This window comes from Scyliorhinus torazame, chromosome 27 (genome assembly GCF_047496885.1).
Source record: "Scyliorhinus torazame isolate Kashiwa2021f chromosome 27, sScyTor2.1, whole genome shotgun sequence".
Taxonomy (NCBI): Eukaryota; Metazoa; Chordata; class Chondrichthyes; order Carcharhiniformes; family Scyliorhinidae; genus Scyliorhinus; species Scyliorhinus torazame.
Genome location: NC_092733.1, coordinates 24,674,166 through 24,689,963, shown reverse-complemented (window position 1 = coordinate 24,689,963; position 15,798 = coordinate 24,674,166). Strand labels below are relative to the sequence as shown.

General features: G+C 48.9%; 1 protein-coding gene across 1 annotated transcript in view; it reads left to right on the top strand.

Annotated features, from left to right (window-relative positions):
* Window positions 1–15,798, top strand: part of LOC140403312 (adhesion G protein-coupled receptor E2-like) — a 117,573-nt gene that overhangs the window by 4,286 nt on the left and 97,489 nt on the right. Inside the window, 1 exon segment of the mRNA XM_072491156.1 lies at window positions 9,439–9,522. Within this exon segment, the coding sequence (XP_072347257.1) occupies window positions 9,439–9,522 (84 nt within the window).

The following is a 15,798-nucleotide window of genomic DNA, read 5'->3' as shown; positions in this document are numbered from 1 at the left end:
TTCCCCCTATCTCCCTCGCCGCTGTCCTCTTTCGCAGCTGATGGGCCAACAGGCGACTAGCCTTTTCCCCATATTCATATCTCATCCCCTGTGCCTTCCTCCACAGCACCTCCGCCCTCCTGGTGGTCAGAAGGTCGAACTCCGTCTGGAGTCGTCGTCTCTCCCTGTACAGTCCCTCCTCCGGGGTCTCCGCATATTCTTTGTCCACCCTTAAAATCTCCCCCAGTAATCTTTCCCTTTCCTTGGCCTCTGTTTTCCCTTTGTGGGCCCTGATGGAGATCATCTCTCCTCTGACCACCGCCTTTAGTGCTTCCCATACCACTCCCACTCGGACCCCCCCGTCGTCATTGGCCTCCAGGTATCTCTCGATGCATCCCCGCACCCTTCCACAGACTCCCTCATCCGCCAACAATCCCACATCTAATCGCCAGAGTGCACGCTGCTCCCTCTCCTCTCCTAGTTCCAGGTCCACCCAATGTGGGGCATGATCCGAGATAGCTATGGCTGAATACTCAGTTTCTTCCACCCTCGAGATCAACGACCTTCCCAAAACAAAAAAATCTATCCGGGAGTACACCTTGTGAACATGGGAGAAGAAGGAGAACTCCTTGGTCTTCGGTCTAACAAATCGCCATGGATCCACTCCCCCCCGTTTGGTCCATAAACCTCTTAAGCACCTTGGCCGCTGCCAGCCTTCTTCCGGTCTTAGATCTGGATCTATCTAACCCTGGGTCCAGCACGGTGTTGAAGTCTCCCCCCATTATCAAGTTTCCTACCTCCAGATCCGGTATACGTCCCAGCATCCGCTTCATAAATCCCGCATCATCCCAATTCGGGGCATATACGTTAACCAACATGACCTCCATTCCCTCCAGCCTGCCACTCACCATCACATATCTGCCTCCACTATCTGCTACAATGCTCCTAGCTTCGAATGATACCCGTTTCCCCACCAGTATGGCCACCCCTCTGTTCTTTGCATCCAGCCCTGAGTGGAACATCTGTCCCACCCATCCTTTCCTTAACCTAACTTGGTCCGCCACCTTCAGGTGCGTCTCCTGAAGCATGGCCACGTCTGCCCTCAGTCCTTTCAAGTGCGCGAACACTCGGGCCCTTTTAATCGGTCCATTTAGGCCTCTCACGTTCCACGTGATCAGCCGCACTGGGGGGCTACCTGCCCCCTTCCCGCGTCGACTAGCCATCCCCCTCTCTAGGCCAGCTCCACGTCCCGATTCCGCGCTCCCACTCGTTCCCCAGGTGGTGCATTCCAGCCCCGACCACCCTTTCTTTAGCCAGTTCCCCTTTGATTTCTGCAGCAGCAACCCAGTTATCCTCCGCCCCCCCCCCCGCCAGATCCCCATCTAGCGTGATTGCTCCCCCCATGTTACTTCCGAAAGTCAGCTGACTTCAACTGACCCTGGCTTCTCCCGCTCACTCCTTGACCCCCCCGTGTGGGGAACTCCCATCTACCTTGCGCCTATCTTCCCGCCATCACCTTTCTGGCGCGGGAACAAGGACAGTAGGCTCCATATTCTCTGTAGCTGTCCCGCCCCTTATGGCGCAGCTCCCTCTCCATTCTCCGCCTATGTCTCTTCTTTCCCCCCACCGGCGCCCACATTTCTTAGTGTCTCCCCCCTTCCCAATTTACATCTCTATATACATCGACAGTAACATTTCTCTCTAATATCAGTCCCTCAGTTCCGATCCAGTTTCTCGTCTTTAATGAAGGTCCATGCTTCTTCCGCCGTTTCGAAGTAGTGATGTCTCTCCTGGTACGTGACCCATAGTCGCGCCGGCTGCAGCATCCCGAACTTCACCTTCTTCTTGTGTAGCACCACCTTGGCTCGATTAAAACTCGCCCTCCTTCTCGCCACCTCCGCACTCCAATCCTGGTACACCCGTACCACCGCGTTCTCCCATCTACTACTCCGTACCTTTTTGGCCCATCTCAGAACCACTTCTCTATCATTAAAGCGGTGAAATCACACGATTGTCGCCCTAGGTGGTTCTCCCGCCTTTGGTCTCCTCGCAGGGACCCGATGCGCCCCCTCCATTTCTAAGGGGCCCGAAGGGGCCTCAGCTCCCATCAGCGAGCTTAGCATCGTGCTCACGTAAGCCCCGCCGTCAGCTCCTTCCACTCCCTCGGGGAGACCCAGGATCCGAAGTTTCTTCCTTCGTGCTCTGTTTTCTAGGGCCTCAATCCTTTCAATGCACTTTTTGTGGAGCGCCTCGTGCGTCTGTGTTTTGACCGCCAGGCCCAGGATCTCGTCTTCATTATCCGTCACCTTCTGCTCCACCACGCGGAGCTCTGTCTCCTGGGTCCTTTGTGCCTCCTTAAGCCCCTCAACTGCCTGTAGCATCGGGGTCAGCACCTCCTTCTTAAGTAGCTCCACACACCGTCTTAAGAATTTGTCTTGATCGGGCCCCCATGTCGCCTGGGCTTTCTCCGCCGCCATCTTGCTTCTTTTTTCCTCCTGTCCCTATCGTCGAGGATTCCTCGCGATGTAGCCGCCACCGCCGATATTTTTCTCTTTCGTTGGGGGGGACTCCCTGTTAACTCACCCCACACCGGGTTTCGTCCTGGAAAAATTCCCCGTTGGGGCTCTTAAAAGAGCCCGAAGGTCCGTTTGAGCTGGAGCCGCCGAAACGTGCGGCTTAGCTGGGCATCGCCGCAACCGGAAGTCTCCAGTAGGTGCATCCCTAATTGCAAACAATACGAATGGAATTCCTTTATCCCAATCCTCTGGATAATCTTGACAATACACCCTCAACATTGTCTTTAATGTCTGATGCCACCTTTCTAACGCTCCCTGCGATTCTGGATGGTACGCAGTTGATTTAAATTGTTTTATTCCTAAGCTATCCATAACTTCTTTGAATAACTTTGAAGTAAAATTCGTTCCTTGATCCGATTGAATTTCTGTGGGTAGTCCATATCTAGTAAAGAATTTAAGTAACTCCTCCACAATCCTTTTAGCTGTAATATTACGCACTGGAATGGCCTCTGGAAACCTAGTAGACACATCCGTTACAGTCAAAAGATATTGATTCCCACTTTTTATTTTAGGAAGCGGTCCTACACAATCGATTAGGACCCTTGTAAAAGGTTCCTCAAATGCTGGAATGGGTATTAAGGGCACTGGTTTTATCACTGCTTGAGGTTTCCCTATCACTTGACATGTGTGACATGATTGACAAAATTTAACTACATCTTTATATAGTCCAGGCCAATAAAAATGTTTCTGGATTTTAGCTTGAGTTTTCCTTATTCCCAAATGACCTCCCACTGGTACCTCATGTGCAACCCGCAACACCTCCTTTCTATAACCTACCGGCAATACTACTTGATGAACTTCTGCCCACTTTTCATCCGCCTGCATATGTACAGGTCTCCATTTTCTCATCAAGACATCATTTTTACGGTAATAACACTCTGGTATACTCTCAGATTCCTCCTCCGTATATGCTTTCTGATATATCCGTTTTATTTCTACATCTTTCTGTTGTAACTCTGCCAATTTTCCTGAACTAAAAATATCCGCCTCATCCTCCACTTGTTCTTGTTCTTTTTCAACCATCTGATCAAAAATCGTTTCGATAATTGCAATTCAACTTCATCTTCACTCTTTGATTTCTCCTCTTGTCTTAACCTGTGACTTTGCGACCTTGTTACTACATAATCCGGAAAAGTCCCAGGATATTTGTCCTTCAACACTTCAGTTGTCTGATTTTCCACTGGCTTATCAACCACAGTAGGCATCGCTCCCACCTGCGATCCAGCTATATCATTACCCAAGATAAACTGTATTCCTGGACAAGATAGTTTATCTATTACTCCTACTACCACTTCACCACTCTTCACTGGACTTTCCAACCTTACCTTATATAATGGAACATTACTCCTCTCACCCTGAATTCCACATATCACCACCTTTTCTGGCAACATTCTTCCCAAACTACATAATTCCTCATCTCTTACCATTAAAGACTGACTAGCCCCTGTATCTCTTAAAATTGTGACTTTACCTGTTCCTCCTGATGCACATGAGTAAACTTTACCCACACAAGTAAATTCTTTAAAGACATCTGGCACCTTCTTAACAATTAATTCTTGAACAGGCTGTCCAATCGTTTGCACCTCCTTCGCTTTTCTTTACCACTCGAACAAACCCCACTGTCTTATCCTGTTTTACCACATCAGCCTTCCCAGTGCTTTTTTTCAACCACCAACACAGTGACTTTACATGGCCTAGTTTATTACAGTGAAAACATTTGAAATTTTTCATTTCTTTTCCACCCTCCTGGATTTCTTTTTTAATCTGAGGTACACTCTCTTTATTTTCTCCCATCACCTTTACCACTTGAGTATTTCTCATGTCCCCAGTTTCTATCCCTCACCGGCTGAAACTTATGTCGGAAACCAATCTTTGATTTATGAACTAATTCATAATCATCTGCCATTTCCACTGCTAATCTCGCAGTTTTAACCCTCTGTTCTTCCACATGAGTTCTCACTACATCAGGAATTGAATTTTTAAACTCCTCCAAAAGTCTAATTTCTCTGAGAGCTTCATACGTTTGGTCTATTTTCAAAGCCCTTACCCACCTATCAAAAACAGTCTGTTTGAGCCTTTCAAACTCCATGTATGTTTGACCAAATTCTTTCCTTAAATTTCTAAACCTTTGCCTGCAAGCTTCAGGCACTAGCTCAAATGCACTTAAGATGGATTTCTTCACCTCCTCATACGTTCCAGATACCTCCTCTGATAATGATGCAAACACTTCACTAGCTCTACCTACCAGCTTTGTTTGAATCAGTAACACCCACATGTCCTGTGGCCATTTCATTTGCTTAACTACCTTCTCAAATGAAATGAAAAAGGCTTCCACTTCCTTCTCGTCAAACCTTGGCAATGCTTGACCATATTTAAATAGATCCTCACCACATCTTCGACTATGACGCTCTTTCTCACTATCCTCATCACTATCATCCAACTGTACGTTTCCCTTTACGTCTGCCAATTTTAACTGATTGTCATATTTCATGGCCATTTTCTGAAGTTCAAACTCCCTCTCTTTATCTTTTTGTTCTGCTAGGGCTATTCTTTCTTTTCTCCTTTCTTCTCTCGCCTTTTCTTTTTCCTCTCTCTCTTTCTCTTTCTTTTTCCTCTCTCTCACTCTCATATTCTAGCCGCTTTAATTCTTTCCGATGTTCCATTTGTTTAATTTGCAACTGAATTTTTGCCATTTCCACTGAGTCAAACTCTATCTCAGGCAACTTTAAATGCTTAACCACCGTCATAATTACCTCATATTTTCGCATTTTGTCAGGTAATGTTAACTGCAATGTTCTTGCCAAATCTAACAGTCTGCTTTTCGTTTCTGTCCATAAGGTACTACATGTAACATTCTCCACCCCCAAAAACTTCTGAGCCTCTGAAAGAGCCATTGTTCACACCACTCTCCCCATTTAAACTAAAATACCACACCGGAAAAGCAACAATCCTTCACTGTCTTTAAGTTCACAAAGGCTAATACAATAGATAGACTTTTATCCCGGACGAGCCCCCAATTGTTATGGGCGAGGCTTTTCAGAACCCCAAAATGTATCAGGGAGTTCAACCAACCTCTCCCTTTAATGGATTTGTTGCTTTCCCGAGCACACGGCTTTTTCCCTCGGTGTGGGATTACAATTATGGACACGTGGGTTTTTAAACACAAAACACTGTTTATTCCATGAACTCAACTTAACATCTTAAATAAACATTGGATCTCTTAACACCCCTTACTTCAAAGATAACTCAGAAAATATTGCAACACTAAATAATTCCTTAAAATGTTCCTTCAAACTTCCAAGAGACTTAACACCTTTAAACAGTATCACATCAGGTTAAAGGATATATATATTTTCTGTACAATGGCACAGATATATTATGCTTGGTTGACTTCAACTCCAGCACCCTGCTTTCTTCCTGCAAACTCTCGGAAACACACAGACACACCCAAGCTGCTTTCTCAAACTGGCTTTCTACTTTTAAACTGCTCTCAGCAAAACCAGCCAGGCACTTTTTAAACTAACTGCAGCTCTCTTTCAAAACTGAAACTAAAAACCTGCAAAACACAGACTACAAAATGGTGAACTGAGCTGAGCTCCACCCACTATATGACATCACTGTTTTCTTAAAGGTACATTGCTTAAACATCCATGTCTTAAAGGCACTCTCGCATGACACCAGAGAAAGGACAGGAGCTGATACTAAAGGACTTGCACAATGGGTGTGACCAAAATGAAAATGTCGGCCCGGAGTTATGTCTGGTGGCCAGGCCTCGATGGCGACATTGAGAAGGTGGCCCAAAACTGCTCCATTTGCCAGGAGCATCAGAAGTTTCCACCGGCTGCGCCCCTACATCACTGGGAATGGCCAGGGCGGCCTTGGGTGTGCTTGCATGCAGATTTCGCAGGCCCTTTTCAGGGATCCATGTTCCTTTTACTACTCGATGCCCGCTCCAAATGGCTAGAGGTGCATAAGATGGTAGGCACAACGTCCTGTGCAACGATCGAGAAGATGTGTTTGTCTTTCAGTACGCATGGCCTCCCCGAGGTGCTCATCACAAACAACGGCACTCCTTTCACAAGTGAGGAGTTTGCGAGGTTCATGAAGATGAAAGGCATACGCCATATCCGCATCGCTCCATACCACGTGGCTTCCAATGGGTTGCCGGAGTGCGCAGTGGTCCTAAAGAAACAGTCTTCCGGGTCTATGGACACTAGACTGGTGCGTTTTTTCTTTTCGTATAGGACCACTCCACATGCGGTGACTGGGGTAGCTCCCGCGGAACTCCTCATGGGCCAGAGACTTCGCACCCACCTTGGCATGGTTTTCCTGGACATTGCCGCAAAAGTACGCCGCACTCAAGAACGGCAGAGGCATGGCCTTTCTCGGCATCAGCTGGTTCGGCAGTTTACACCTGGTGACCCGGTGTTCGTTCGAAATTTTGCTGGTGGTGCCCAGGGTCCCTGGCGTTATCTTTCGCCGAACGGGCCCTATCTCTTACCAGGTGCAAGCCCAGGGCCATCTCCAGTGCAAGCATGCAGACCACATTTGGTCCAGATGGCCACCTCTTCCAAAGATTCGCCACCCCCGGAGCTCACTTCTACAGCCGCAGAAACCAGACACAGTGGAGGATCATCCTCATGATCTTCCTCTGGTGCCGCACTCAAAGCCATCGCAGGTCGTTGCAGAACCACATAGAGATAGGGACGCTGGGATGACAGAGGCAGTGGACTCTGACTCCGAGATGGAGACACAGGACTCCTCTGAGGGGGAGTCCTCAGGCCCACGGCCCGTAGATGTACAACCGTTTCGCCGTTCATCGCGGAAGCGCCGTTCTCCTTCTTGCTACCCGCCGCCCGATCCAGCACCTTATGCAAATTGTGTCTGGCCTGCGGCAAAACGAGTCCGATGTCCTCCTTCGCCAAGGTCTTTGGTGGATTCCGTGGACTTTGTGGGAGAGGGATGTTATAACCTGCTTTTCACAGTAACTTCATTGAAGCCAACTTGTGACAATAAGTGATTATTATTATTATTACTACTGGCTGGGGACTAATGGCAATCCCACAATCCTTAGTGAGTATGAGCTTCCCCAATGAGGGGGCAGATAAATCATTAGCAGAGTCACCTGCATAAATAGAGCTGGCCAGTGTGGAACCAGCCAGAGAAGAGTCAGAGGCTTTCCCCCAGGATAGAGGGGTCAATTACTAGGGGGCATAGGTTTAAGGTGCGAGGGGCAAGGTTTAGAGGAGATGTACGAGGCAAGTTTTTTACACAGAGGGTAGTGGGTGCCTTGAACTCGCTGCCAGAGGAGGTGGTGGAAGCAGGGACGATAGTGACATTTAAGGGGCATCTTGACAAATACATGAGTAGGATGGGTATAGAGGGATACAGACCCAGAAAGTGTGGAAGATTGTAGTTTAGTCGGGCAGCATGGTCGGCACGGGCTTGGGGGGCCGAAGGGCCTGTTCCTGTGCTGTACTTTTCTTTGTTCTTTGTTCGAGCAGTGGTGGAGTACTGCCGCTGTTGTTTATATGTAATTGTAAATAAAGTTATTTATTTTGATTCTACAAACCCGTGCTGGATTCTTCGGGACCCTCACAAAAAGTTTCAAAAATGTCCCAAGGTGCTTCACAAGGAAGCAAACAGAGTAAAATTGACACCAAGGCACAGAAGGAGACTTAGAGGATGGGTGACTAAATGTTTGGCCAAAGTGGTCGGCTTCAAGCCGTGTGTTGATTTGATTTATTGTCACATGTACCGAAGTGAAAAGTATTTTTCTGCGGCCAAGGGAACATACACAGTACATACATAGTAGACAAAAAAAGAATAATCGACAGAGTACATTGACAAGCAGTGATTGGTTACAGTGCGGAACAAGGGGCCAAACAAAGCAAATACATGAGCAAGAGCAGCATAAGGCGTCGTGAATAATGTTTATACAGGGAACAGATCAGTCCGAGGGGGGAGTCGTTGAGGAGTCTAGTAGCTGTGAGGAAGAAGCTGTTCCTATGTCTGGATGTGCGGGTCTTCAGACTTCTGTACCTTCTGCCTGATGGAAGGGTCTGAAAGAAGGCAATGCCTGCGTGGGAAGGGTCTCTGACAATGCTGTCTGCCTTTCTGAGGCAGTGGGAGGTGTAGACAGAATCAATGTGGGGGTGACAAGCTTGTGAGATGCATTGGGCTGAGTTCACCACACTCTGCAGTTTCTTGCCATCTTGGGCGGCGCAGTTGCCATACCAGGCTGTGATGCGGCCGGATAGGATGCTCTCTATGGCATATCTGTAGATGTTTGTGACAGTCGATGCAGACATGCCGAATTTCTTTAGCTTCCGTAGGAAGTAGAGACGTTGCTGGGCTTTCTTGACTATTGCACGAACATGAGTGGACCAGGACAGACTGCTGGTGATGGTGACCCCCAGGAGCTTAAAGCTAGCGACCATCTCCACTTCGGAGCCATTGATGCAGATGCGGGGGGGGGCGTCGAACTACGCTTCCTGAAGTTGATGATCAGTTCCTTGGTCTTTTTGACATTTAGAGAGGTTGTTTTCGGTACACCATGCAACCAAGTGATCTATTAACCAAGTTAAAGCAGGAGAGACGGGCGATGTGGTTTAGGGAGGGAATCCCAGTGCTCAGGGCGTAGACTGTTTTTGGCACAGCAATCCAGGGCAGTAGGGACATAGAGATGCACAATCAGTATGTGTTGGAGGATCGGAGACATTGCGGGTCTGTCGGGTTGAAGGAGTTTAGGGAGATAAGGAGTGGTGATGTTTTGGATTGATTTGAACACGAGATGATAGATCAGCAAGAAGAGAAGTGATGGTTGAACTGGATTTCGAATGAATATTTTCCTCAAACATGTAAATTTTTATTTTACTCCCAGTGATCTATTTTGTCAATGGATGGAGTCCAGAGGGCAAACAATGTGGAACTGGATTCTATCATGCACGGAACATGAGCTGCGTTGGTGAGTGATACATGGAGACTACTTTCTCTTCCTTTCTTACTCTCGGATATATATCTGAAACAAAATGAATACCAGATAGCAGTAAAACTCGGCGGATGACTTTCTACCACGATTTTCGATGGGTTAGAGTGGCAGCGGAGAATTGAGGGGGAGTCCCAAAACTGTTTTCAAGCCACCGGGATTTCCACTGGCGGACAGAATCTGCCGGGGGCACACGGGTAAGTACAGTCCCCAGAGGGGAGAGGGTCATGCCAGAGGGGCTTGACCCTCTGTGCCAATGGGGGAGGGACTGTCCCACATGCTTTGGGGAGGGGCTGGCCCCATAATATGTCCCGTGTTCTGGCAAGGGTTCTTTTTTTTGGTCAGAGTGTTCGTTTGAGAGCCGCTGTTGCTGACCCGCCTCCTTATTTTTCTCAGCAAAGTGTTGGAAAATATGACGGGGAAAAAGCCATCACTTGGCCCAAAACAACGGAAAATCCCACCCTTACACTTTCAGAGTGAAATTCAATGAAATGTAAGGTGGTTCATTTAGCGAAGAGATTTAAGGAGGTCGTTGCTCTCTTGTGGTCCAGCAGGTAGCACAACAGCCTCTAGGTCAGAAGCTCTGGGCACGAGTCCCCGCTCCAGGACCTGATGGCCACAGAAGGTGCGGTCACACTGTGGCCAAACAGGTTGACTATCAACCTGAAATTCTCTCCAATGCGTCTCTGTCCGGGGGTGAGATTCCTGATGAACTGTACTTGATGTGGAGAGGTGCCCCTCAAGCTCAAGCTTGTTAGCGACCTGCTCCAGGAAAAACTAGCTGTGGAAACAGACATAAGCACGTGATCTGTCTGCCTTGTGTGCCGCGAGGCCTGGGAAAGCCTCTAACCTCTTGGAAGGCAATGAACTGAATGGGGTGGAGGAGCAAATGGGCCTGGGAATGGACACTGTTAACTCAGAAAATGTAGCTGCTGAAGCCTTGAAGTGTAAACAGAAAGAATGAGGAACTTGCTGAAAATATACTGAGTCAATGTTTTTTTTTGGGGGGGGGGGGGGGGGGGGGGGGGGGAGTGCGGTGGCTGGACAGCTGGTGCGTGATGCAGAACGAGGCCATCAGCGGGGGTTCAATTGCCGTACTGGCTGAGGTTATTCATAAAGGCCCCTTGCCTGAGGTGTGGTGATCCTTAGGTTAACCATCACCAATCAGCTCTCCCCCTCAAAGGGGAAAGCAGCATCCAGTCATTTCGGACCATGGTGCTTTAATTACTTTAGTAATGTATTAAAGAGGAAGATCGTTGCAGGCATGACAGGGGAGTAGAGATATGATGCCAAAACGTTATAGAGTGTGGGGGAGGCTTGTGCAGTGCACGTATATCACTGCAGATCAGATGGGCTGATATCCGTGCTGTGGATTCAGTGCGGTTATTGGATTATAAATGCATCTGTACAGTGCATTACTAATTTATTAAAATGAAGATAGATTCAAATAAGTGACTTATATTCCTCATTCCCTGGAGATTTCATAGACTCGCTGGAGTGCAGGAGGAGGCCTTTCGGTCATTGTCTCTGCACCGACTCTCAAAAGAGCACTCTTCCTCAGCCCATTCCCCGCCCTATACCCGTAACTCCACACATCGATCATGGCCATTCCACCTAACCTGAATATCTTTAGACTGTGGAGGGAACCGGAGCACCCGGAGGAAACCCACGCAGGCATGGGGAGAACGTGCAAACTTCCCACAGACAATCACCCAAGGCCAGGATCAAACCCAGGTCTCCGGCACTGTGAGGCAGCAGTGCTAACCACTGTGCCACTGTGATACACCTGAATTTCTGCCCTGGTACGAGTTCATAATGTCTTGTCACCACCACAAAAAAAGCATTTGGATTGTCTGCTATATATGTTTAATAGTGGTCCCGCACTTGCTGTAAACAACACAATTCCAGAACTTCCTGATAACCCAGCGTTGCATTTAGGCAGTACGCCAGTGATACGCTGGAGAATCCCTCCAGGAAGTTCCCACATGAGGAACCAAGAAGTACAAACTGACAACACTGAGAGCCATCAGTCAGAATGGACATAAATCGGTAACTTTGGACGGTTCTGCCAGTTTTACCCTGATGGGAACTCTGGAAGAGTTTGAGGAACAAATTCACTTCTAATTCCAAAGTAACTATTTAGGAAACCAAGACCCAGCCTCGCACGGACCACCCACCACACACACAATTCCCCAGGGGCTTCAGAAAACCACCCCCCACCACCAACTCGTTCATCCTCCTGACCTGACCCTGGCCAACCCAACCTGACGCCACCCGACCTCCCCCCCCGCCCCCCCCCCCCCGCAAAACGTGTCCCGATTCCCCATCCCCCGGCCCTGCCGAAAACTCGTCTCACCTGAGTGGGGAAGGTTGATCGAGACAGAGTCTTCAGAATCCCAGCAAAGTCCATCGAGTTTCCCACTCTGGGGAAGTTAAGGGCCATAACAGATTAAGTATTTAGGGGAATGAATAAAAAGAGCAGCAACAATGATGGGTTTTGTGTCAATGATGCTGAATGGAATTTAATCCTTTGTGGTTTGAGCATTAAACACTCGGCCTAATGGAGAAAGTCTATTAAAGAACAAAGAACAAAGAAAAGTACAGCACAGGAACAGGCCCTTCGGCCCTCCAAGCCCGTGCCGACCATGCTGCCCGACTAAACTACAATCTTCTACACTTCCTGGGTCCGTATCCCTCTATTCCCATCCTATTCATGTATTTGTCAAGATGCCCCTTAAATGTCACTATCGTCCCTGCTTCCACCACCTCCTCCGGCAGCGAGTTCCAGGCACCCACTACCCTCTGTGTATTGTTTGTTCTGGGATGGTCCTTCGATGGACTCTTAAGCGTGGGACTTTGTTTTGAGACAGACTGTAGACATTCTCTGGTATCTGCTTCACACTTGTTTATTAGTATTCCATCTGAACAGGGAACAGAGTAGGCACCTTTCTCCTCGGCATGATTCCAACCTTACCCTCTCTCAATCTCTCGAGTGCCACGCTGTCAGTGCCATGGTGCCCGGGTGCCAGCTTGGCACTTCCAGGGGGATCCTTGCCAATCGGGGGGTGGGGGGGGGGGGGGGGGGGGGGGGGGTGGGAAGCTTCACTGCATGATGGGGGAGCAGAAAGCGGGGCTGGCCTGAAAGAGGACCCGTGGAGTACGAGTTTCCCAGTTAGGGAGCGGAGTTGTTACATTTTATTTTATGCTGGTGCATATTTGGTATTTCCTTTTCCCTGGGATGCATGGCTTGTGCTACGCCCCTGGAGGCTCCCGATTGGTGATTTTGCAAAGAAGAGCCAAGATAAATTGTAAAGATTCTCGTTTGTATGTGACAGTCGAAGTGGGGCTGGGGTGGGCCCAGCTTGCTGTGGTACAGTTGCTGCTGAGCCGGCACTCGCCTCGGCAGGGCTGTGTGCATCTGGGCGGTGGCCACCATTGGAAACTCTGTCTTGGTTGAGGAACTCGGCTCCGCGATGCAGGCCGTTAGAACTCATTTTGTAGAATTGCGGGCTACCTTAGGGAGAGCGGTGGAGGTTATGAGAGAGTTCTTGCACTCAAGTCAGCACCTCCCCCGGTAAGGGACAGTCTCAGTGTCGTCAAAATCCTGCTGCGTGGGGCAGCACGGTGGCACAGTGGGTTAGCATTGCTGCCTCACTTGCGCTGAGGTCCCAGGTTCGATCCCGGCTCTGGGTCACTGTCCGTGTGGAGTTTGCACATTCTCCCCGTGTTTGCGAGGGTTTCGCCCCCACAACCCAAAAAGATGTGCAGGCTCGGTGGATTGGCCACGCTAAATTGCCCCTTAATTAGAATAAATTAATTAGGTACTCTAAAAAAAAATTTTAATCCTGCTGCGCGGTGTGTCGTCTATCCTGATGGATCGGGAGATGGGAGCTGGGCGGGCTATGTCCCTGAACCGAGTCCCTGGCGCGAAGTGGGCGGCGAGCCCCGATTTAGCTTGGCTGCCATACTTTGGTAATCTTGATTTCGAGGCTGGGTGCATCAGATTCGATAGAGCACAACCTATCCTGCAGGAGACCTCCGCCACGCGCACTCACTCAGCTTCTGGCTCCTTAATCCATCAAATTACTCTTTCCGCTGTCGCCGCCCAGTGGTAGTATTGTCGGTTTGGGAGCGCCATGATTAATTTGTCCAGCGAGTTGAAAAATGCTTTGGGGCTATAGATCTGGATGGATCTAAGTAGGAAGAAGTACCTTGGCAGAACGTTCATTTTGATCATCTGCACTCTCCCCGGGAGGGACAGTGGGAGTTGTCGTGTTGGCTGTTCTGGTGTACAAACGATCCAACACGGCTGGAGATGGTGTAACTCAATTTTATTAACTACTCAACTGTAACAGCACACTGCTAACTTGGGTACATGCATTACCCTTAGTGTTGGGTGGAGGTGTTGTCTTTGGGTGGGGTGCTCTTTCCAAGAGCCGGTGCAGACTCAATGGGCCGAATGGCCTCCTTCTGCACTGTAAATTCAATGATAATCTATGATTAATCTAGGACAAAGGTTCGGCACAACATCGTGGGCCGAAGGGCCTGTTCTGTGCTGTATTTTTCTATGTTCTATTACCATCTAATCTGTGGACCCTGTCCTATCACTATCTGGGTGAGGCACTCAGCACATGGTGAATGTCTGAGTGGCAGGCTCTGAGCTCGGTGCTCTGAGCTGGCTGCTGCTGGGATGACCGGGAACTGTCGTGTCCCCTGTTTTTATAGTGCGTGTGCTCTCACTGGTGATTGGCTGCGATGTTGTGTGTGTGTTGGTTGGTCCTACTACATGTCCATCAGTGTGTGTGTGATTGCACCATGATATACTGATCTAAATATCATGACAGGAGTGTGTTCCATCTTTGCAGGTCGAAGATGTTTTTTGCGGGCATCTCGGGAGCCTGGATTTTGCTTCTCTGGTGCACAGGGGCCTGGGGATGGTCTGGGACGTGTGCTCTGGTGGATATCCTGTTGTCCCGCAGAGGAGTGGGACAAGTTATCATTTGATTGAGTGGCGTGTTCTCGGTAGGCTCTCATACAATCATAGATCATAGAATTTACAGTACAGAAGGAGGCCATTCGGCCCATCTAGTCTGCACCGGCTTTTGGAAAGAGCACCCTACCCAAGCCCGCGCCTCCACCCTATCCCCATAACCCAGTAACCCCAGCTCACCTTTTTGGACACTAAGGGCAATTTATCAAGGCCAATCCACCTAACCTGCACATCTTTGGATTGTGGGAGGAAACCGGAGCACCCGGAGGAAACCCACGCACACACGGGGAGAACGTGCAGACTCCGCACAGACAGTGACCCAATCCAGGAATCGAACCTGAGACCCTGGAGCTGTGAAGCAACTGTGCTAACCACTGTGCTGCCGTGCTGCCCCCTGCGGGGGCCACGGAATTATGGGGTCTGGGGTGGATCCTGATCCCTTGTTATCCTATGGACTGGTTTAAGTAGATCTAGTCCTTCCTCCTTTTTCACTTTTGGAAGGGACTTAAGGTTTGATCTTAATCCAAACATGTTGCTGCCGGTCCTCTCTGCACAATTATATGGAATGATGTTAGTTCTGTCTGGGATTAAGGTTAAGCTGCCTGGTCTGTATGTAACTCCCCATCGAACTGGGGTTCTGACGTATTTGTTTTATTTTTGTAAAGGGGGGGGTATGATGAATTCACCCTTGGCTCCTTCATTGCTATAGATGGGTGTGGTGTATGAAGCAAGGACGCTGTGATGGGTCGTTGGTGCCTTTGGTGCTGCTAGAGTTGAGGGAGATGTTTATTGGTGCCCAACCAGATCGTGACGCGGGAAATTGATCCTGATCTCTCGTGATGATTGCGGCTTGTACAGTGCGGGAGGGTGTGCACCACTTTGCCATATTTGTTATGGTCTCACCCTGTTTCATCCTCGGTGGGGGCGACACGGTAGCATAGCGGTTAGCACTCTGGCTTCACAGCACCAGGGTCCCAGGTTCGATTCCCGGCTTGGATCACTGTCTGTGCGGAGTCTGCACGTTCTCCCCGTGTCTGCGTGGGTTTCCTCCGGGTGCTCCGGTTTCCACCCACAAATCCCGAAAGACGTGCTATTAGGTAATTTAGACATTCAGAATTCTCGCTCTGTGTACCCGAACAGGTGCCGGAGTGTGGCGACTAGGGGCTTTTCACAGTAACTTCACTGCAGTGTTAATGTAAGCCTACTTGTGACAATAAAGATTATTATTATTTCTGATGCGACTATTCGGTATCTAGTTACATCTA